The sequence below is a fragment of the Callorhinus ursinus genome, unplaced genomic scaffold (assembly GCF_003265705.2).
Source record: "Callorhinus ursinus isolate GAN/ISIS: 27379988/994484 unplaced genomic scaffold, GSC_fseal_2.0 scaffold35, whole genome shotgun sequence".
In the NCBI taxonomy this organism is placed as follows: Eukaryota; Metazoa; Chordata; class Mammalia; order Carnivora; family Otariidae; genus Callorhinus; species Callorhinus ursinus.
In genome coordinates this window covers 12291790-12316183 of record NW_027397097.1, presented here as the reverse complement: position 1 = coordinate 12316183, position 24394 = coordinate 12291790, and the positions used below count along the sequence as shown (strand labels likewise).

Genomic DNA, 24394 nt, shown 5'->3' with positions numbered 1-24394 from the left:
CAAATGGTAAATATGACCAGAAAATGAATTATTACTCATTTTCCTGCATATTCTGAGTGAGATGTGCATTTCTGGTAATCACCAATGAGGCACGGTAACGACCTTGGATAGTCAATAGAAGCCAGTATTCAGTGACACAATGGATGCAACATCATGAGTAATGACGTAGTCAGCGTTAAATAGTTGGTATTAGGGAACTGTAGAGGCAAGAACCATATAGTTCAATACAAACATGTTTTTAAGAGTCATAGCACTGTGAATAACTGCACTCCTATTCTTTTATTGTAGCGGGGGATAGGAAATTAGCCAGGAATGGCATATCTGACAATAAAGAGGATGAAGAGATGGGGCCTATATACTATAAAGAATCTTCACATATACTGACTGAGCAATAAACATGTACTCTTTCTCTTATCATTTATTCTAAATCTTTATTGACAAAACACTCTACGTGGGCCCATGAATTTTTTAATTTATTTTAAAATCAAATTGTTATATAGACAAAGGCCTTGCAAAAAAATATCTGCCCTGTAGGCAGCCCTGATTAAGGAGCAGAAACTAGGCAAAACCAGGAACCATGAGAATAGTAACTTGGAAAAGGAAGAAGGGCAGAGATCAAATAACGTAAGAAATGACAAATCCATTGGATTTTCAGGGTTAGAAAACCACTGACACTATAGCCACTGGAGGTAGGAAAGACAGATTGCAGCAGGTTGAACAGTGAAAAAGTTGACAGTGACTATTTTTTAAAGGAGACTGGCTGTGAGTAAGAGTAACTAGCAGGGACATACCAAGTAGTATTATAATATAGTGTCAAAAAGAATGAGTGCAACTGAATTAAAAAAAAAAGTACTTTTACAATAGTGAGATCTGGTGGGCAACAAATGAACCAAACAATCTAATTTAGTATCACTAATAGACAGTGACCCTGTCTCCTAACGTGATTCAATATGAAGTACACAACATAACTCAGGACGTATCTCTGCCAAAATCCGGAAACTAATCAAGTCTTCAGGCTCTTCTTATAGGAAATACTGGGGGACAGAGAGTCAAGGTACTGATACTATAAAGAAGAAAACATACAAATCTAAGAAGTGGGACATTCTATAATACAATGGTCTGAATTCTTCAAAAAAGTCAATGTGGTGAAAAATAAAAGGTAAAGTTCTAGGAAAAAAAAAACACCCAAGAAACACAATGAAACACCATGGACGAAACTTAAATCTTGGTTAAACATCAACAATTATAAGACCATCTAGGGCAAGTAGAAAATTTGAGTATTAGATATTGGACAACGACTGTTATTTTTCTTTGGTATGATAATGATCCAATTACATAGAAGAAAAAGCCCTTACTTTAAGGAAACTCAGGTTAAAGTATTTGGGAGTGAAATGTCGTATCTGCAGCTTATCTTCAAACAGTTAATCAAAAACAACTATATATCTATACAGATACAGTAAAAGCAAACACACATATACAAAAGGCAAAGTGTTAAAAATGATTCAATCTAAGGGGTATGTATAGATGTTATATCATTTTACTATTCTTCCAACCTTTGTTAATTTTCAAAATAAAAAGTTGGAGGGGGGAAGAGAGCCAAAAAGTCAGTAGTAAGAAAGCAAAGATGGGTGTAATTATCAACAGCCCAAAAAGATTGGCACTAAATAGAAGGTGTCCATCACTTTATGAGATTAAAGAAACTGTGGATGAGTAGAGACAAGTGGGTAGCTATGGGTGTGGGTAGCTGAGGGAATACCAAATGATCTTGATCTTCTCCATGATGCATGAGGCAAGGAGTGGAGTATAGATTGGAGGTATGCAGAGTCAAGATTTGGAATAGCTGCTGTGGCAAACAGCAAAAGACGTTAAGAGATTTTATTTTTTACATATGTAAAAGATTTCACAGGGTGCAGCTTAGATGCTGCTAAGGATAGAGTCCAGACACTTGTTTTTGCTCCTCTAAACTCTTCAAGCTTATCTCCCATCACAGAGCTTACCAGATGCTTACTAATTGTTTACACTACTAGACCATGAGTTTCTTGAAGGAATGGGCTTGACTTTCATTTTTTAGTTCCTAGTACCTAGCCCAGTGCCTGGTATGCAGTAACCATTCAATATTTACTTACTAAATAAAATAATGACAGTTTCACATTTAACTCTAAACAGCATTTATTGACCTTTCTTATCCCCAGCCCATAGATGTTGCTGGGTTAATTGATTCTCTACCATGCTCCCATAGCAACATAAATGTTTTAGTACCCATTAAAAACCTCTATCGTTGCATTTACTGCATTGTACTGAAACTATTATATGTCTGTCTTACCCAGCAGACTAAAATCTTTTGAGATTACTGATCTTGTAGCTTTGTATCACAAACTCAGCACAGCCGTTGGCCCTAATACATAGCAGGAATTTTCTGACCTGGGCAGAACAATTAAGACTTTAAGTTTTGGTTTGCAAAAGCTTTATTTCTGAATGTACATGTGATCTTAACAAATACTTTTTAACAAGCAAAATTAACAATATTACTAAAGGACAATCAACAGTAAGATAAAGTGCCAAAGTATATGAACAAGGGTATCCTGGATAAAACACTGGGAAAAATAATAGCTTTACATTTAAAAAGCAAAACAGTGCCTATTTTCTATTTGCTTCTGTTCGAGTTTTCAAAATTCAAGATTGCCTTCCGTACTACAGGAGGCAAAAATTTCTAAACAGACTTACGTTTAAAAGCTTAGCAATTGGGTTCAGGTTGACTTTTTATGAAAATAATTCAGGAGACCAACTGCTTTTAGTCTCAGGCACGGAAGGTGGCCAATTTTCTGAAAATGGAAAGCAACACTGGACTTCTGAACAAGAATCAAGTCCCAAAACCGACTCTTTGGATAGCCAGCCTGAACTTGTTCTTCGTTTGACACATTTCAGTTTTTTTCTCGGTAACTCTTTTTTATCAGGAGAATCACAGGCAGCAGAGCATTTCCTTAGACCCACGGCTTGGAATCCAAGCATTTCTGAAGGAAATACTTTTTTTGTGGTAGGGGGGACCCATTCATTATCAGTTTCAGGACACTCAGCAATAAGACTATTGTTGGAAATCTCTGGTTGTGTAATACCAGATTTAATAGGGCTTCTGAATTTCTGGCTGGGTGTCTTCACATTGTTTGGACAGCTAGGGATGGCTTGCTGTGCATCATTTTCAGAGGAAATCCTTTTTTTATAGTTAACATCAAGCTCCGAATAAAAGGCAAGTAAATTTTTGAAAGCTCCTTTCATCCCATGAGTTGTTTGGTGGAATCCTGCAACTGGAGTTGACTGTGAACATGGAACAAAGTCTTGGCTATCTCCAAAATCATATTCTGAATCTGCCTGAAAATGAGGTGGAGAACATGTTCTTGGACACACAGAGGCAGATACGCTTTGCAAAGATAATTTTTGTGAAAACTGGCTGGAATTCTCAGAAAGTGATCTCAGTGAGAAATCTGGTTCTGTATGAGTTTCTGTCAAAGATTTTCCCCACTGTAACAAAATATCCAGTGACTTTTTGGTAGTTTCTGTTGTAATGTCCATTTCTTTAGCACTATCCTCAAAGAGATCAGCAGAAGCATTGTAGCTACCTTCATGACCAGTAGAATAGTTCTGTGTTAAGTTATTGTTGATATGTCCACAAGGCATTTCTTTCAGTGTATTTCTACTTCTATTTGGACTACTGCGAAGTGCTTCTAAAGGATATGTAAGTTTCCTGCAGACTGTATAACTGTCACCTTGGTTCTTTGGCCACCTATAATGTTGTTTATTTTCTAAGTTGCAAAGGTCAGAAATATTATTATATCTCCTTGAACACAAAGTTACCAACTTTTCATTCATTTCTGAAAGTGATTTTTCTCCACATCTTTTGAAATATTTGCTATTGAGATAAGAATGGTCACTCTCTGAAGTATTGCACTTAAGTGAAATTTCAGCCCTATGTGGTGTAATTCTGGTAGACTTAAGAGTACCTGTTGTTCCTAAACATTTTGAAGATGGAAACAGAGCTGACAGATAAGCATTTGGTGGAAAATATTCAGAAATATCACTTCCATTACTACTTATAGAGACAGGCTCTGCTGTGTTATTTGACTGTGACTCCTTCTGAACACTAGGACTTGGATTTGCTTCACAGCTGGAAAGGAAGTTATCTTTGCTACAGCTTGCTTTGACAGTTGCTTGAGATGATCTTAAAGCTACAGGCAGTGCATGCACAGCTCCAGCAGTTCTCTGCGAAGTCACAGATAACCTGCTGTGGTCTGCATGTAATCTATCAATGTCATTATCTAGATGACATTTCCTACTACTGGCATCTGTCTGGGTTATAGCAATTTCACTTTCAATGACTGCCAGAAACTCATTCAGGCTTTCAGAGAATGGCAGATCATCCCAAATCTCAGGGTCACAGTTCTGGGAACCACCAGCTATCTCTTCAAGTCTGAGTGATGAAGGTGGACAACATGTAGATCTCTCCTGAAGGCTATCGGGGTTATCTAAATCATGATACTGGTGACATGTTAGCTCACGTGGGGAGAAATTTTTAATTTCCACTGCATTGTGGAAGGATTTTTTATCACCTGACTCCAGGGGTTCTTGCATTTTCAAAGGGAAAAAAATAGAGTCAGTAACTCTGATTTCCTGATTGCTATGGACTGCAGTGGGCTGATAAGCTTGTAAGCCAAATTCTTCACCCAACTTCTGCGCTGTACTCTTTTTATCCATGTATGACACAAGGCTCCAAGAACCCTGAATGGCATCGTGGCAGCTGCCGGAACCAGTGGCGTCTGCAAAAGAGATGCACTTTCTGTTCTGGTAAAGAGTACCAATGGCCTTGCTTTGTTCTGAAGCTGAAAAATCATCATTTGTTAGGTGTGAAAGAGTGGAAGTGAGTTCAAGTGATGCCTGCCAGAATCTTGAAAAATTGTCTCTGCTATGGCACTTGAAAAAACAAGAACTGTTGTCAGGGCCACAGATGTTGCTGAGATCACTATCTGTGTGTTCTGAAGCAAGTAAGTGGCTATTTGATGCCTGGGAGCCACCATCAAGTTTCCTGAAATCAGAAATCTGCAAAAGTTGATGGAAATAGTCAATGACAGTGAAGCCTGTAACACCTGGGTCTGGTAGAACAATCTGGCAAGCGACTAACGCTTTAACTTCTCTCCTATGGTCAGAGCATTGCTTTAAGAAGTTATTAGAATCTGATCCTTGTCCATGTCGGTTTCCAAAATTCTGTGAAAGAAGTAAATGAATTTAAATGAGAACAAAAATTTCTTCCTTTGACTCAAAGGTGAAACAAGGATGTAACAGATTAAAATAGACACAGTTCTAAGTCCTACCCCTATAATTTCAATTCCTATAGTGTTATATGCAGAATAGCATAAGTAATAGAAATAAACCTTGGAATAAAGAGACCGGTTCTGACATTTGCTAGTGTTGGGACTTTGGACAAATTATTTAAATTCTCTGAACCTTAGTTCTCTCATGTATAATATAAGGATAAATATGCAGGACTATTGTATTATTAATAACACAAGGAAAACTGCAGTGCTAAGCAAACAGTAGTTACTCAATAGTACCTACTATTATATCTCTCATTAGATTCCAGAAATTTTGAATGTTTAAGGGAAAGTTCTCACTCATTAAAAAAAAGAAATGAGGGGCACCTAGGTGGCTCAGTCCTTAAGTGTTTGCCTTCGGCTCAGGTCATGATCCCAGAGTCCCGGGATCAAGCCCCGCATCGGGCTCCCTGCTCAGCGGGAAGCCTGCTTCTCCTTCACCCTCTCCCCTGCTTGTGTTCCCTTTCTCGCTGTCTCTCTCTCTCTGTCAAATAAATAAATAAAATCTTAAAAAAAAAAAATGAACAAAAACCATCTAAGATTTTAACAACAACAAAAAACTCTGTAGCTCCTGATTTCACTGTTACTTTGAGTTTTTCTCAATGTTCAGCTATGGAATGCTCTATTCCCTCTTTTGAAACCTTGATTCAAGGGTGGGCAAAATTTCCATTTGTTCCCTTTAGCATAGATAAGACAGAAAACGATTATTCCTTCAGAGTCAGTATATTCTTATAACTTTTACAATCACTTTTGTAATTATTTTTTAAGACCATCCTTCCCACCTGTTCTTAGAGTAACCAATACTCAGATACTTTCCTTTCCATGTTAGTTCTCTCCTCCTTTTACAGATGATAGAATCAAACCGATAAAAGAGTTGATAAAAGTTTTACTACAGAATTTAAACAAATTTTAGAGAGTGAAATAAACACCAAATATCAAAACAAAATATCTAACTATTCTGACTTTAAAATTAATTTAGATTTTTTAAGTTCTGAAAGCATTTGAACTGGGCTCTTCTGACTTTTGAAAGAGGAAGCTGTCACACATGGTGTTTTAACAGATCACGGTTAGCCTATTTTTACAGTTTAAAGTGCTTCTACAGACTGTCACATTTATGACTCCTAAAACCTATTCAGAAAATTCAAATTATTTTAGTACAATGGAAATGTTAACAGAATACTAAAAAGAAAGCTAGTCTCAATTACCGTCACTCCAAAAATAAAGCTTTGTCCAACAAAGCAAATTTCAACTGCTTTAGTTAATAGGTTCCGAACTGCTTCACTGTCCAGTGTTTCTGAAATTTCATTAGGATCCTGAATGTACCTTGATTAGAAAGAAAAAAATGTGAAGACAAAAGCTTTGAAATTTTAACTTGCCATAAAAAAATACAATTAGTTTGAAAATGCAGCATAAACCTTTTGAGTTACATATAGGAAAAAAAAAAAAAGACTTTAAAAACAGTCATTTTGCTCCCTCTAGTTTCCCATAGCTTAGAAAGTCAAAAACGATCAAGTGTGTATAAAGTACATGCCTTCCTAGTAATCAGGCCCAGCATTTATTCCAAAAGTGGCAGTAGTAGTTAGTAGTAGTGGGATCTCTAGCCCTCAAAGCAGAGGGAAGTCTTTCCTCCTTTGGTAATCCAGTTTGCTCTCAACTACAAGGAAATAAGAGATTTCTTCTGTCAAGTGACTAGGGGAGGAGAGTAGAAGATGGAAGGGAAGAAAAAGCTTTAATTGCTTATATCATTCTTACATCTCAGGACACCTCAACAGGTCAAACTATGCAGATGAAGATGCAGTGCAAGTGAGAGAAATGACAAATTTTCAACCTCTGATATGCAAATATTCCCTCAATGCCTTCTTTCATCTTAAGGGACTTTAGCTACTTGAATGTTAACCTCAGTCTGGATAATCCTTTAGTTTGAAACAATTTTACCTTCTTATCTTATATTCCTCTAATCTCGATTAGAGTATTGTAAACTGATATTTTTACACAGCTAAATTGCCCTAAATAAAAGGAGCTTGGTTTAACATCAATCACAATATGTAATCAGGAAATAAATACCTTTCTATTTATTTGATTATCTTTTAAAGGAACTGATGATCTGAGGTCAAGTGATTATCTTTCAACTAAATGCATATTACCTTAAAAACACGTAGCTTCAAATTCTACTGATATACTAAAAGAGTAGCTAGCAATAAAAAGGCTTTAAATATTCTTACCTGTGCAAACCAGTGGCTGTAAGACCAAAAAATGCATCTAAGCAGCTTCCAAATATAGTAATGTCAAACAATTTGTTTGATTCTGCAACTTTTAAGGAAAGTTTGTATCTGTAACTGGCATTTTCAGCTCTACCAGTACAGCCACATTTTGGACAATGAGACCTGGAAGAGTGGAGAAAAAAAAAAGTATAGAGATGTTCACTAATTTTTTTTTATACTATGGAAAACAAATCTGGAAAAGTAAAGATTAAAAATAGTATTTTGTGTACAAATGTACTTATATAACTTATATTCTTAAACGATTTTAGGTCAGCATCTCTATTCATAACAACTATTTTTACTGACTTAAATTAAGTAGCAGCAAATTGATAGAAAACTGAAGGAATGCCTGGCTGGCTCAGTTGGTAGAGCATGCAACTCTAGATCTCAGGGTAGTGAGTTTGAGCTCCACACTGGGTGTGGTGCCTACTTAAAAAAAGGAAAAAAATAATGAAGAAAAACTGTGCATGAGAGGGAGAGAGAGAAAAGAAGAGGGAGAGGGAGGGAGAGGATTCGGAGGAGGGGATGAAGATATTCTTATTAAGTAGCTAAATTACCATTAACAAATTGAGGCATATATTAGTGTGGAACTGGGGGGCAAAGTAAATAATGAAATCAGGACCACACCAACAGAGGACTTGATGTTTAATGTGTGTCTTTTGTTAAGAGAACAGTATCTGTTAAGAGAATGATAATCTTGAAACATTTAATGTTGATAATACAAAGCACCTAGTTTTCTTTTTCTCACCAATATAAGAATAGCCTGTACTTTCTTAATTCTTTGGAATATGCTGAGAATTTATTAGGTTACCAAAATTAGTTGTGAAACATCTTTTTAGCTTTTTTTAAATTTTTTAAATTTATTTGAGAGAGAGGGAGATAGCAACAGAGAGAGTGAGAGAGAGCATGAGCGGGGAGGAGAGGGAGAAGCGGGTTTCCCACTGAGCAATGAGCCTGACGTGGGCTCGATCCCAGGACCCTGGGATCATGACCTGAGCCGAAGGCAGACGCTTAATTGACTGAGCCACCCAGGCGCCCCTTTAAAGTTGTTTTTAAGGCAATATATAATTATGGCCAAAGGCTTTCTTGGCAAAAACTACTGCGGTCAACTGTAACTCTACTGTTATGTATGTACTAGTGGTCTGGTCTTGGGATACTTATGAATTACCTAAACTTTGATTTTCTAATCTATAAAAAAATGGGGTTGAAGAATAAAATGTGACAAAGTATAAGAAAGAAAATAAAGAGCAGCACCTGGGTGGCTCAGTCAATTGAGCATGGGACTCTTGATTTCAGCTCAGGTTATGATCACTGGGTGGTGAGTTCCAGCCCCAGGTCCAGCTCCAGGCTAAGCCGGGAGTTTGAGATTTTCTCTTTCCTTCTCCCTTTGTCCTTCCCAGCACTTATGTGCACACGCTTGCATGCGTGCATGCTCTCTCTCTCTCTCAATAAACTCTTAAAAAAAAAAAAAAAAAGTAAGGAAAGGATCTAGTGCAGTTCTTGCCAAATTACTAAGTGTCAGTCTGCTTCTTCTTCAGAATTACATTAAATACTGTGATGATTAATGTCATTTCTACTTAGTGTTTCCCTTTCTAGCTGTCTGCAATGTCTTTTAACTCTGATAGTCATCTTTCATGTTCTTAATTTAGCAAACTGACCTCCTAATACATCTTATGGTAATGGTTAATCCTAGGACTTCATTCTTCCTTCATGTCCCTAATGATCTGGCTTAAAAATCAGTGGCAAAATGCAAATAGAAAATAATGTTAGAGATAGTTGTGTAATTTTGATTACTGCCAGAAAGCCACTAGGGGGAGCCAAAAATCCATAGCTCACAAGGTGACTATTTTGAACAAAGGTTAACCCTTTGTAAAAGTTACTGATTCACCATCACTAGATCCCAGCTATTTTGGCCACATTGAAAATGGCTCCATGCTAATCCATTCATCTAACCTTACCCTTATGTATTAATAATGCATTCAGGTCTAATGTAAAGCTCTTAGCAAATCTTAGAAAAATATGTTATCAGCATTTTGCAGTTTACAAATGTTTTTAAGCAACCCAGGGATTTCTATGCATATTAAAGTTTAAAAAGCTCTAGTCCATTACTCCATACTAACATTTATTTATTTTAATCCAGCTTCATTTCTCTTGGATTATACATATTTATTATGTTAAATATTATAATGATAATATAAATATATTAAAGTATATATAAGTTAGTGTGTATATGCATTAATACTAATAAACCTAGTTTTTGTTAGACTATCATTGGTACTCTCTACTTGCAAGATAGTTCATCATTAGCCTTATAGTTCTTACAGTTATTATAAGACATCATTGAGAGAAAAACTGCAGGCTAGGAATTGAAATCCTGAGATTTGGGTCATAAAATTCACCTCAATTGCTCCATTTGTAAATGGGGGTAAATACTTTGTTTACTTTGTTAAAATAAAGATTCTGGTTCATTAAGTTTGGGACAAGGCCCAAGATTCTGCATTTCAAATAAGCTCCCAGATGCTGCTGATACAGCTGTTCTCAGACCACATTTTGAGAAGCAAGGGTAGAGACAACACATTTAAATCACAGTCCCCTGATTTAACTTCTAGAGGCACCCCTATTTTCCAAAATGTCATTTGTTACAGAATAGCAGTCTTCAAATTTTTTGGTCTCAGGACTCTTTATATTCTTAAAAACTACTGAGAACACCAGAGAGTTTTTGTCTATGTGGCTAATATCTACCTATATTTTTAACTGAATATGAGAAATTAAATGAAAATAAGTTAAAATCAAGAAATCTAAAAAAATATTAATTCACTCACTTAAGAGATCCATTGTATGGTTAACTAAAAAAACCTATTTTTATGAAAAATAACTATGTGTTCCAAAATAAAAAAATTAGTGTCAAGAGAGTGGCTTTGTTTTATAGTTTGCAAATTTCTTTAAAGTCTGGCTTAATAACTACAGCTGGATCCTCATATTTCTTTCTTTGCTCAATCTGTTGTGTACCTAAACAGTTCAGTCAGAGCTCCCTTAACCAGGGCATCTTAAGCTGTGGGAAAGAGAGGGGGCAGTGATGTCATTCTGGATACAAATTCCACTGCTATTATGAAGGTAATACAGTGATTATGAATGTAGACAGAGGGCAAATTGTTTAGGCTTGAATATGTTTCATTTTTTTAAAAAAGATTTTATTTATTTATTTGCCAGAGAGAGAGAGTACAAGTAGGCAGAGAGGCAGCAGAGGGAGAAGCAGGCTCCCCGCTGAGCAGGGAGCCCAATGCGGAACTCAATCCCAGGACCATGGGGATCATGACCTGAGCCGAAGGCAGCCGCTTAACTGACTAAGGCACCCAGGCGCCCCTTGAATATGTTTCTGCCACTAACTAGCTAGCTGTGTGATTTGGGGCATGTTACTTAACATTTCTAAGCTTTAATTTTCTCCTTTGAAGGCTAGCATTAACAATAGCATCACTCATAGGGCTGTTGTATTAAAAGATATGCTTATAAAGCTCCCAGCATAGTGCTTAGCATATGGTGAACATTCATTAATGTTATCTATTGTTATTACCAGGCTGAAGAGTCAACAATGGCAATATTGTTCAACCTAAATTTTTGTTGCAGATTATCTTGATAAGAAATGACTTGGTAAAAAACAAAAGTTTTAAAAACATTTCACATGTATCGACTACTGATTATGTATCACAGAATGTTCTAAGCATTTCATGTATATTAACTCATTAGATCCGTATATAACAACACTATGAGACAGATATTACCTTCCCCATTTTGAAGCCCAGATAATTCAAGTGACAGTGTTGGGAGTTTGACTCCAGAGAATTATGCTTTTTAATCACCATGATATACTGTAGTAAGTAAAGTATACTTATAAACACTACCATATTGTCATTTATTCATTCACTTAACAAACATTTTCTGTGTATTTTCTATGAACTAGACCTTTAGGCTGGATGCTGAAGATTTAATGATGAATAATACAACAGGGTGTTTCTGAGTTTACAAATGAATGCTTGAGAGAATGGCTCAATAAAAGAACAGTGATAACTACTAGAAGGATCCCTCAGTCTAGATAGGGGCTGGAACTGCTAATCCTTCCCCATTAAATGCTAACTTGACTATTTAAGAATATTGCTGGCATACTATTCTTACTTACATACTACCAGGTACTTACTATATATTCTCTCCTCTAGGCAGACAGAAAGTATTCTTTAAAAGAAAAATTATTTATTTGAGAGAGAGTGCATGTGCCAGCAAGTGGGGGGAGGGGCAGAGGGAGAGAGAACTCAAGCAGACTCCCTGCATGACCTGAGCTGAAACCAAGAGTTGGACACTTAACCTACTGAGCCACTGAGGTGCCCCAAGTATTCTTTTATCTATTTGAGAGAGACAGCAAGCACCTGAGCACAATCGGGGGGGGGGGGGGGGCAGAGGGACAAGCAAAATCCCCATTGAGCACGGAGCCCGTCACAGGGCTCCATCAGGACCCTGAGATCATGACCTGAGTCGAAGGCAAATGCTTAACTGACTGAGCCACCCAGGCGCTCCAGAGAGAACATATTCTTAAGGAACTCCAACCCTAACCCTGACTTGTACTTTAAAAATCAAAGAACCTTAGACTTTCAGGTATAGTTGGCCTGCATCTTAGCACCACAAAAAAGTATTATGTGTCAAGCTGCTGAAAGGTAAAGATTTCTCTAACAGTCCCTGTTTCTCCTAACAGTTCTGTTATGAAGGAATTTATTTATTTAAAAAAATAATCTACCGGGGCGCCTGGGTGGCTCAGTCGTTAAGGGTCTGCCTTCAGCTTAGGTCATGTGGAATTGAGACCTGAGACCTGCATTGGGCTCCCTGCTCAGCGGGAAGTCTTCTCCCTCTCCCACTCCCTTTGCTTGTGTTCCCTCTCTCGCTGTCTTTCTCTCTGTCAAATAAATAAAATCTCTAAAAATAAAAAATAATTTAGGTATCAAGTGAAAATAAACAAATAATAAATGAACAAAAAAATCCTACACCATTCCAGGGATATCCCAGAAGTGGAATAAGGTTTTTGCATCAGGATTGGATTTACTCTCAAGAAGTTATTTTTCTCTTCTAAAGCAGGTACTTAGCAAAGGCTTGGAGGTAACTTGAAACCTCCCTTTGGCACAAGAGTATTACCAGACAATTCTATTCTGGATTTAAAGAACCAACCCAAGAGAATCTGTCCTGGTATATGGTGATTTTTTTTTTTAAGGAATTTATAACTTTTATGTGATCTAGTTCTACAACTGATTAAACAAAAGTACAATTCTGTCTGGAGGTGTTTTCGCTTTCAGCACATTGGGTAGGTAGGCTCTTCTTTGCAATGAATTTTCTGATGCCTAAGGAGCTCTGAACTCCACCTGTAGGCTTTCCCACATTTTTACATATAAAAGATTTCTCTCCACTGTGAATTCTTAGATGTTGACTTAGATATGAACTGACTGAAGGTCTTCCCAGCGTTATTAAACTCACAGGGCTTCTCTTCTCAATGAATCCTCTGATGCTGAACATGATGAGCACTCCACCTGAAGGACTTCCTATACTCATGACACTTGTAGGGTTTTTCTCCTGTATGAATCCTGATGCTGAATGAGGTTTGAGCTCTGGTTAAAGGTTTCCCCACAGTTGCTGCACTTAAAGGGTTTTTTCCCAGAATGAATTCTCTGGTGGATTATAAGGCACGAGTTATAAATGAAGACTTTGCCACATTCACTGTATTTATGGTCTTCCTTCCCTGTGGGAGTTATTTTATGGGTGACAATCACCTGCCTGAAATGTTTCCCCTGGGCAGGGGACTTCCTCCAGTCTCTCTACTTTGGAATTTCTCTGTTGCTGCTCTTAAGTGCCCTCAACTTCAGAGGTAGCTTCAAATGTAGAGGTGCTGGCGGAGAGTTTTTCTGAGAACACCTGTGATTCCATTTCAGTAATGAGTGGTTGTGACAGTGATCCTTTGTCCCCGGACTCTGGGTCATCTTCACTCTCTGGGAAAGGCTGGGTCTCCTGAGATGCACACTTGAGCTGGGCCTCCACACTTGGTGCCTCCTCCTCCCACGGTTCTTCCTGTGCAGGTCCATGTGTAGGGCCTGGGACCTGGAGGTGATCAGGCACCACTAGGTCTGTGTGGAACCAAAACTTCCAAGAAGACTTAGAGACTCTCTTCAGAGTCAGCACAAGATGAAGGAAGAATAGCTAGAGACTTGTTCAGGGCTTGAGGGTAGAAAAGACAGAGACAGAAACATACACTAACTGCTCTATCTCGCCTCAGAGAGATCTGAACTTGGCAACTCCCCCTAATGCTGTCCCTCTTTCCAGCCTAAAGGCCAGTGCTCTGGCTCCCACAACAGATCATGTGTCCCCTCCCCACCTGTAGTCCTGGTTCATATCAAGTCCTTTCCCTAAACAAGCCAGCATAGTTAGTCTCCTTTCCATTCTTGGGATGATGTCTGGTATGGTGAATTTAATCCTTATTTGCTGTTGAGCTATAGGAAATCTACAGTGTACACATGTATTTCCTCTCTCATGCTTACAGATTTTACTTTTACCTTTTGGAGACCAGGATTATCCGAGAGAAGCACTTCTGACATGAAGGATATATAAAACTGGAATTCTGGAGAGCAAGAACTGAGGCCAGAAGAAATTTCCTTCCTCTCTTCATAGGTTCTCACCGTGGCCTGCAAAACAAAATAGTCATGGGATGAATGGAAAATCTTTAATTGTATGTATGTAATTCATTTCTCAGGAAAACAACTTAGTCTCCACTGTAGGGTGAATAGATGTCTTTTGTGGTAAGTGTCAAGGTATTGGAAAACTCATTTTATTTTTCTGCCTAATTAAAAGTATTAATAGTAAGAAAATAAGATTTAAAACAGAGTAGCTCAAACAAATATTCTGTTTTTGAATAAATGCTGCATCCCTGTAATTCAGGAATGGTATCATTTAGCCCTTTTCACATCTTTAGAAGAGGTGTAAGAACTTGTTTCTTCTGTCAACAGGAAGGAACTTAAATAAACTTATGTGATTCTTTTAAAGAAACTAAATTGGGTAATGGTTCTTTTAGGCTGAAAAAAAATCACTTTATTAGATTTCATTGTATGTATTTTTATACAACTTAAAGAAAAAATAGACAATTCTGATTCTGCAAACAGAAAAATAAAACATTACATGGTCAAGAGTACAAAGTGCTTTAAGATCCTTGAATAAAACACTGAGAAGTAAAATAGCAATGTTCTCCTCTTTTTAACCTTCTTTTTAAAAATTCCTATGTTGGTTTATCAAAATTTAAAAAACTGATTAGCTTACTTATAGCATAATATAAATGTTCTGAAATAAAAGTCTCTGTACATGTTCAAGGTAGAACTATATCAATAAATTTTTCATTTGTAAACACATGGCAAAGGTTTCAATTTCTGAAAATGGGTGGAACTGTTTCTGTGACTGCCATCAGCAAAATCAAACAAAATGGAAGTTAGTTTAAAAATCTTAAAAGAATCTTTTAGATATAGCTCTTTCTAAGGATGACCATAAATGTAGAAATGTGGTGACTATGGAAGGGAAATCTAAAGTGATACCAATTCTATCAATCAAAACATTTCTGTGAAAATAAAATCTTGCCACCTAAGGCAGTAAGATGAAAATTAGCAAATATGAAACATAAAAGAATATATATAAACCACTGACCTATGTTATTAAAGGGAACATAGAAAAAAATCAAGTGTCTAATTCTAATTCTTGTCATCTTTGTTTTGGGACGCTTAGGATACATGACTAGTAAGTTTCTACCATAAGAAGATATGTATTCCAGGGGCGCCTGGGTGGCTCAGTTGTTAAGCGTCTGCCTTCGGCTCAGGTCATGATCCCAGGGTCCTAGGATCGAGCCCCGCCTCGGGCTCCCTGTTCCGCGGAAAGTCTGCTTCTCCCTATCCCCCTGCTTGTGTTCCCTCTCTCGCTGTGTCTCTCTCTGTCAAATAAATAAAATAAATTAAAAAAAAAAAAGATATGTATTCCAAGATTTGGTTGTCATCTAGGTCACATGGCAATCTCTAAGGACAAAGTAGAGGAGGTGAATGGAATACAAGGGGAAGACAGGAAGGCCACAAAATACTGCATTAGTAGTGCTCCTAACCTCAAGTTTCTTTCCAACACAACAAATGATGGAAATGTAGGTCAGCAAAGGCATCTTCCCTCCCTCTACCATCTCCTCTAAAATCCAGTTTGGGGGAGGGTATAACATGGCAGTACACCTACCTATGAGCTTTGGGAGATAAAGTAGGGCAAAGCTCCCTAATGAAAAATGTTGTTTCTCACAGGCTTAAAATTCTGCTATTTAGAACGAAGCCTCAGTTCCTTACAAGGGCGATGAGGCTCTTGGTCATCTAGCCCCACCTCCTGACCTTACCCTGTAACACTCTCCTGCTTAATCTCTGCACTTCAATCCATGCTAGCCTTCTTTCTGCTCCTCAGACACACCAATTTCTCTTCTCAGGCTTTTGTGCTTTTCTCTTTGCCTATAGTGTTCTTCAAATAGTTGGCTCATTCTCATCCTTCAATCTATAACTCTAATACAACCCCTCAGAGAGCCCCACTTAATCTCAAGTAGACACACCTTTCCTCTTAGTTTTATGACATCACCCATTTTATTCCTTCATAGTACTAATCCTGCTTGTGATATATCCAACCATGAAAATGCATATATCATCTTATTTTTGCTTGTTCTACCCCTACTAGTCTGAAAGTTCCAGGGCGCCTAGGTGGCTCAGTCATTAAGCGTCTGCTCAGGTCATGATCCCAGGGTCCTGGGATCGAGCCCCGCATCCGGCTCTCTGCTCGGCGGGAAGCCTGCTTCTCCCTCTCCCACTCCCCCTGCTTGTGTTCCCTCTCTCGCTGTGTCCCTGTCAAATAAATAAATAAAATCTAAAAAAAAAAAAAAAGAAAGTTCTTTGAAGAAAGGGATGTGGTCTATCTTGTGTTCTACTATATACCCCAGTGCTTAGCACAGAGTATGTTCTTAATCAATATTGACTGAATAAAAAACTATTAAGCAGAATTTTGCAATTTAAGAAAAATTTTTATAAGAGTAGGTATATGCAACATAATAGGATTTCCTTCCTTTTTAATTTAAAGGTCACTTTAAAAAGTCTTCCACTATTAACAAAGAGGTCTGACCATTTGTTTTTTGTCTAGTCATTTCCATTTGGTTTTATTCTCCCTAATGCCTTTCTTCTTGGTTCTCTCTCTTGTTCTTTATGTGTTAGTAATTTATGCTAAAGAGAACACACAAAAATAATCTGAGTTGCATCCCTTGTTCTCTTCCCTACCCCCCAACACTCGCCTACTACAATGTTTTACATTTCTCTGCCTTTGCTTCCTCTCCTTCTTCCTCTGTCTAAAATTTTTTCACTTTCCTGGCTAATGCTTATTCTTCTTTAAGAAGTCTTCTTAGAGGCCTTCTCCAGGACACTTTCCCAGGTAAAGGACCCTACTTTTTATTTATTTATTTATTTAAAAGATTTTATTATTTATTTGACATCAAGACAGAGACACAGCAAGAGAGGGAACACAAGCAGAGGGAGTGAGAGAGGGAGAAGCAGGCTTCCAACTGAGCAGGGTCCCCGATGCGGGGCTCGATCCCAGGACTCTGGGATTATGACCTGAGCCAAAAGCAGACGCTTAATGACTGAGCCACCCAAGTGCCCAAGGACCCTACTTTTTAATTTGCTACTTATCACATCATAATAATCTTATCTGTTTAATGCTTTCTCCTGGAATGAGAGTAAGATCTTAGAAGGACCATCGCATTATAACCCCAGGGCCAAGCTCAAAAACTGTCAATCTGAACTTCAGCTGATTTTCAGTTTTCTTCTTCCTAAGCTGATTTTATCATATACCATAAATATAAAACACAATTTTACCAAATCACAAAATAATCTTGTATTTGTATATACATCAGAGGGTACAGAGTAGTTTTATATATAGTACCTTATTTGAACCTTATTTTAATCATTTGCATTATATCCTTATTTCCATTTTTCCCCCTTAATTGCAGTCATATAATGAGCAGAAACTATCTTCTTTAGGGCTCTAAAATAAAATTTTATTTTGTACCACAACTATATGGGCACTTATGTCAAATCATATTCTTCACACAACTGTTATCTAATTCAAATTTTAGGAAATGGATTAAACCTTAAAGATAACTAGGATACTGTGCAAAATGTTTTAGAGGAAACAATGAAAAATAAGATGCTTATTGTCTAATTGGGCAGACAGCTCACCAAAAAATGAGAAACACAAGCAGAAATATTTGGGATTATTTTCTAAATTAATTGTGCAAGCACTAATTGCGATATTTTTTAAGTAAAGGTGGTTAAATTGTCTTTATTTAAGGGTCTATTGCCCTCTAGTGGATCAAATAAGTATGTCTAAAAATACTACAGTATTTACAACTTAATGGCAAATTTGAGAACTAAAATGAAAAAGGTCAGTTAACTATTTTTACTATTTGTGTTTCACCTGGTAAGCCCCAGAAAATGGCAAAAAGGCTTCTCATTAATTGTCTGGTGGACAAAAATCCAGTAAGATCCTTTTAGGCAGTCACTGTTATTCTTTTTGCTGTTTTCATAGTATTTCCTTTATGACACTTGTCATCTAGTTTTTCTCTTTCTACTGCTTGACTTGTAGTGTGGGGAATTCATGTTTGATGGAGAACTGAATGAAGCATCAGGAACAAGTAAATACCAAAGTTACGAAAACCTTATAACGGATTTGGGAACAATTTCATATGTAGTATCTCTTGCAATTTATTTTTCTTCTTGATTTTATTGGGAAGGATGGTGACAAAGCATTAATTTCTTTTAGCTCCATCACAGCCAGAAAATCATATTCCAATTCAATTTATCAGTTATCTGCTGTGCAGCTGCTAAATACCAGGTATTGGGGATAAGTGATGGGCAAAATGGACAATAATCACCTAAACAATTTAACTGATGTGGCAAATTCTATAAAAGAAATGTACATAATGCCATGAGAAAATATAATAAGGGGACTAATCTAGTCTTAGCTGGGAGGAGGGAGAATAGTTAGACAAATACATAATCTTTTTTTGAAAACTATTTTCTCAGAGTTGTCAGATTAAAGGTGATTTTTATTTTCTTTATATGTTTAAAGTATTTTGAAAATGTATTACATTTATACTTTAAAAAATCAATAAATATAAAAATACTAGGTAGAGAACTTAGAAATAACATACAAAGAAAACCTTGGGTCCTCTCAGTCCCTCACACATAAAAGTAGAAACAAGGAGGTTGAGATAGAGGGCGACAAAAATACATGTTAGAATAGGTTGATGGGAACTAATTAGGGCCTCAGTTGGCTTTTGTTTTGAAGTCCCAGGAGATTTCCCAGGAATGTCCAAGAATGAAGAAGACTGACTTAGATTTATTAAAATATGTGGGGTCCAGTATTTAACATAGAATACTTACTTTCTTTCTAGTCAAGCTATATGGGGATCTAAACCATATCCAAAGATGCTTTACTAATTTACCATGAAAAATTACAGTCACAGGGAAGGGACACATCTTAAACCCACATTTTCTTTTGGGTATAACTATGTTAAACAAAATTAAAGAGAAAGTTGCTTGAAAAAGGGGTATTAGGTGAATCGAATATTTTAATGGAATCAGGCTAATATAGCTGATGTGTTCTTTTCTCACTAGAGATGGTTTTGTCAATGGGCCCAGATACATAACTCATTAATTACCATCCATTTTCATACTAGCCAAGTGGTTCTCAAACTTAAATGTACATCAAAATCACCAGGAGGGCCTGATAAAATGGATTTCTGGGCCCCAACTTGAGTTTGATTCAGTAAGTCTGGGATGAGGGCCAGAGAATTTGCATGTCTCACAAGTTCCCAGATAATGCTTATGGCGCCCACACTTGAAAACCACTGGCCTAGCCACTGAGGTTGTCTGATGGTAAACAACACTTGTGACTGTGGTTATAGTTAAATTATAAAGCCTGAGAGCATTATAGTCTCTTTCAGATGACTTTGTAAATCTTTGCTCTATTTTTTTTTTTTAAGATTTTATTTATTTGACAGAGAGAGAGAGCACAAGCAGGGGGAGCAGCAGGCAGAGAGAGAAGCAGGCTTCCCAGGGAGCAGGGAGCCCGATGCGGGGCTCTATCTCAGGACCCTGGGATCATGACCTGAGCCGAAGGCAGATGCTTAACCGACTGAGCTAGCCAGGTGACCCAAATCTTTGCTCTATTATCTGGAGAACTTTTAGCTAAACTCCTTCGCTACCAATTTCCTGGATGGCACCTTAATATGAAAAACTATGGGCACCTGGGTGGCTCAGTTTGGTTAAGCATCTCCTTTTGGCTCAGGTCATGATCCCAGGGTCCTGGGATCGAGTCCCACATTGGGTTCCCCAGGGAGTTTGCTTCTCCCTCTGTCCCTCCCCTCACTAGCTCTCTCCTTTGCTCTCGCTCTTGTGCTCTCTCTCAAATAAATAAATAAAATCTTAAAAAACAAAAACATGCCCCTATATGCACACACACTGACGTTAATTTTTCTTCTTCTTTGGGCTAGACTAGAAAATCTAGAATAATTCTTATTAAATGTTACATCATGGAGAAAAATTTAATTGTTTAACATTGTTTAGGACACAAATTCCTGTCCTCTTCAAGGTCCTTTTAGCTGCACTAAGAATCAAAATGACATGAGACAGATTAACAAGAAAATCAAATTTAATAGCATGCATACATACAGGGAATCCACACAGACCTGAAAATTTCCCAAACTCAGGCAAAATAAGGTACATATGACATCTCGAACTAAGTAGAAGTTGGTAGGGGTCCAGGACTTCCAAGGGAAGACATGAAATCCTCAGAAAAAATAAAAAAGGGTAAATGTTTGGCAAACAAATGTTTGCTGGGCCACTCAGAAACAATGGGAATTAGGGAGGACTTTGATCAAACAGGCCTTGCTGGGTTTCTCCTTTCTACCATACTTTACTATATATCATAATGTAGATCTCTGTAGTGATAGCTCTCTTCTTGGATGATGTTCTCTATCTAAATTCTTTTTATGCAGTTATGGGGGGAAGTAAAGAGCTTTTCCTGAATCTGCTGGGTTTTGATTGCTTTTTAATTCAAAATAATCTTCATGCCAGAGTGGCCCATCTTGGGGCGTTCTCTATTCTCTCAAAACTGTTCTTGCTGTGCAAGATCTGTCACCTTGTTGCTCTCAGATTACCTGTTTCATGTTATACAGGCCAAGAGGCCTCAGCTACTTTGAGTTGTTCACTTAAAACTACCTAATGGTCACCCTCAAGGTGCATACTTTGTCTAATTTTTCTAAAAGTAGTCATAACAAGTCCTTGAGAAATGATTTACTGACATTAACATGAAAATTCTAGAATGGAGAAGGCAGGAGACAGAAAATTAAACAAATAAAAAAAAACCTATTTGGAGAAATATTGGTGAAAAATACTTTTAAAACACTACCCAAGAAGGGGCTGAGGGCTGGCTCAGTCTGTAGAGCATGTGACTCTTAATCTCAGGGTCATGAGTTCAAGCCTCACTTTGGGTGTGGAGCCTATTTAAAAAAACAAAACAAAACAAAACAAAAAAAACCCCTAACAATAATAACAAAAACCCAAGAACCACCCAAAAAACTCTTAGTGAGTACCATAGTTTGTCCATTGAATTTGTGGTAGATGAAGTACTGTTTTAGGGATGCGGAGGAGGACAGAGTTACAGATAAAAAACACAGGCTCCTGTGTTCAAGAAATTTATAAACTGTTGGCTAAGACAATGTATAACTACTAAGGAAGTGACACAAAGGTACATACAATATCTGCAAGCTCCAGACTTTCACATGGAGGGGACAGTTATGGAGAGCCAACTATTTTGATGTCTCATAGACATCTCAAGTTTTAATAAGTAAAAAACTTCTTAGTTTCCTCTTAAACTTCTTTGTAGAGACCGCTTTTAGACAACAGCCTTGAGCAGTGTAATGCAGAGCAAGGCAAAAGGGCCCACAGTGACCACCTGGCTGAATACAGACAAGCCCATCAGGCGACCTACCTCAAAATATCCATAGGCCCTAACAGACCAATGGGTACTTACAACCAGGAACAGTTACCAAAAAGTTCCGAAATACCAAAAAGAAAAAATTCCATACGCCATACCTCCTTCACTTTCTCTCTTTAAATACAACCCCACTCACTCTTGTGGCAGACGGTCTCTCCTTTGCTGTCCTGCATGCTACTCCCTTGTGATGTATTCAATAAACTTCTATCTCCTTTGTGGTGCCTTGGGTAAATCCTTTCACTGCCAGTGCCACTGGTTTCCACCTGGTCATTGCCCCACATCTGGAGGCCCCTATCAGATCGGACAAACACCACATTCTTTTCTTACAGTTTTCTCCATTTCAGCAAATGGCACTACTCTCCAACCAGTTAAGTCAGGTCAGATACCTAGAAATCATCTTTCATTCCTTTTTCCCTCATTATACCCATCTGTATGTTCTTGGATCTATTTCCATATCTAAAAACCACCATCCACTTTCCCCCATAAATCTGCCACCACCTTAATTCAAACCACCATCACCTGTTGCTTCTGCTGTTGCATTAGGCTCTTAGCTGTGTGATCTAGTCCTTCCCCATCTCTCAAGGCTCATCTCACCACCTGTCCTTTCTGAATACGTTCCAAGCAGCATTGGTCTTTCCTTAAGTTCTTGAACACTCAGATGCCAAGCTCTTTCCTGCCTTAGGGCCTTTGTACAACCTATTCATTCTGGAATGTTCTTCCTTTTCTCTATTGCATGCCTGGATCATTCTCATCTTTTAGGCCTTACTCTAAGTGTCAACTCCTTTGTTAAAAAGCAAACCACAGGCCCAAAACGGAGTCATTTAGGCAGACTCCCCAAAACGGGGCTTACTACCTAACCTAACTGCAGTTTTCAACCTCCCTCAGAAATATAGAACTATAAGGGATTTCCCAGATCAACGCCAACAAGAGCTCTCTCTGTCCTATCAAAGGTAATCAGCATGATAAGACTCCTTGCTCTTCCCCCAGAGGGAGAGTGACCTTGCTTGGAACAATCCTTTCTTTTGCTAATAACCTTCTCACCCCACCCTCTTTCCTATAAAAACCTATTTTGTACACCTCTTCGGAGCTCCCTTATACTCAGTAGGTAATATGCTACCAAAATCGTTTAATAAAGCTAATTAGATCTTTGAATTTACTTGGCTGAATTTTGTGTTTTAAGACCTCAGAGAGGCCATCCCAGACCAACCTAACTCAAACAGTTTCCCTAATTATCCTTAACTCCATCCATCAAAGGTTTAAGTTCTATGTGGTGAGGAATCTAACTTGTTCACCAGTGTAATCCCAGTACCTAGTAATTCTTGGCAAGGGAGGCACTTAAAACTATCTGCAGAATGACTACCTACCAGGTACTTTGTGACCCAAACTTGCAGGGTCAGGAAAGGCTTCCTGACTTAAAAGGCTTAATAAACTGAAAGTTAAGGAAGGAGTAAGAATTGGCCAAGGTGGGGATGGGGTTAGAAGAGGTCTGGAGGTGAGGTGGGTTGGTGCATTTGAGGAACTCAAAAAAGACATTTCATTGGGCTGGAGCGTAGGGCTAGAGTACTGAAAAACAAAGCTGGAGAGGCAGGCAAAGGCTAGACGAGAAGGGCCCTGTAAAATATGTGAAGGAGTTTAGACTTAAACCTGAGGGCAAATAGGAGGCAAGGAAAGGTTTTAAATGGGGAGTGCCCTGACTGCTACTTACCAACTTATCATATAGCCTGGCAATGTGGAAACTGGATTGGAAAGTAACACAATCGAAGTAAGAGCCAGCTGGGAGGCTGGTCACCTACCTATGTAGCAGTCTTGGTGTTAAAAGTGGCGAGAATTGGGGCGCCTGGGTGGCTCGGTTGGTTAAGCAACTGCCTTCGGCTCAGGTCATGATCCTGGAGTGCCTGGATCGAGTCCCGCATCGGGCTCCCTGCTCGGCAGGGAGTCTGCTTCTCCCTCTGACCCTCCCCTCTCTCATGTGCTTTCTCTCTCATTCTCTCTCTCTCTCAAATAAATAAATAAAATCTTAAAAAAAAAAGTGGCGAGAATTGTATGGATTTGAGATATTCAAGAGGCTGGTAATGACTAGCTGAATATGAGATAAGGAAGGAATCTAGACACTTTGAAGTTTCCGGTTTGAGTACACTGATAGATAAGCACTTTTTTCTCTAGGCCTTCAAAGCCGTTTGGAAAAGACCCCTTTTCAGCACGCATTACTCTGCATAGCCTGCAAAATCCCTATCTCTGAGCACCTCAAAAGCTGGAGTAGTGCTTTTCCTCTTTCTATTACCGGTTCCAGACGCTCACCCACATCTAGCTCGATGGCGTAGTAAATGATGAGTAAACGCTCGCTGAACTCTATCAACAGCGCTGCCTAACAGTTAAATGACTGACCTTTTCCCTCTTTACTCTCAGGACCCTTTTACAGAAAAGACTAACTCCTGAAAAAAAAACATAGAATGCTCTCATTCTCATTTATAACGACACTGAGGACCTCGTTAGGAGTCTCGCCCTTTGCGCGCCCCGAGAATCTCTTCCCACAGCTCCTCACCTGAGGCAGAAGACCGAGACCTGCCCGGGCGACGCTCGATGGCACAGACCCCTAGGACTTCGCGACAAGACAGGGGCCTCCCAATCGAATCTCCCGCG

General features: G+C 38.3%; 1 protein-coding gene and 1 pseudogene across 1 annotated transcript; both read right to left on the bottom strand.

Moving 5' to 3' along the window:
• Window positions 1–2188: 2188 nt before the first annotated feature.
• DDIAS (DNA damage induced apoptosis suppressor) lies at window positions 2189–24391 on the bottom strand. Its single transcript, XM_025848512.2, has 5 exons — window positions 24297–24391; window positions 14203–14331; window positions 7583–7744; window positions 6566–6683; window positions 2189–5253 (listed from the first exon to the last, which is right to left on the bottom strand). The coding sequence occupies exons 2-5, from the start codon at window positions 14313–14315 to the stop codon at window positions 2761–2763; spliced, it is 2886 nt and encodes a 961-aa protein (XP_025704297.1). The 5' UTR covers window positions 14316–14331; window positions 24297–24391; the 3' UTR covers window positions 2189–2760.
• LOC112806230 (uncharacterized) lies at window positions 12951–14181 on the bottom strand (annotated as a pseudogene).
• Window positions 24392–24394: the final 3 nt, after the last annotated feature.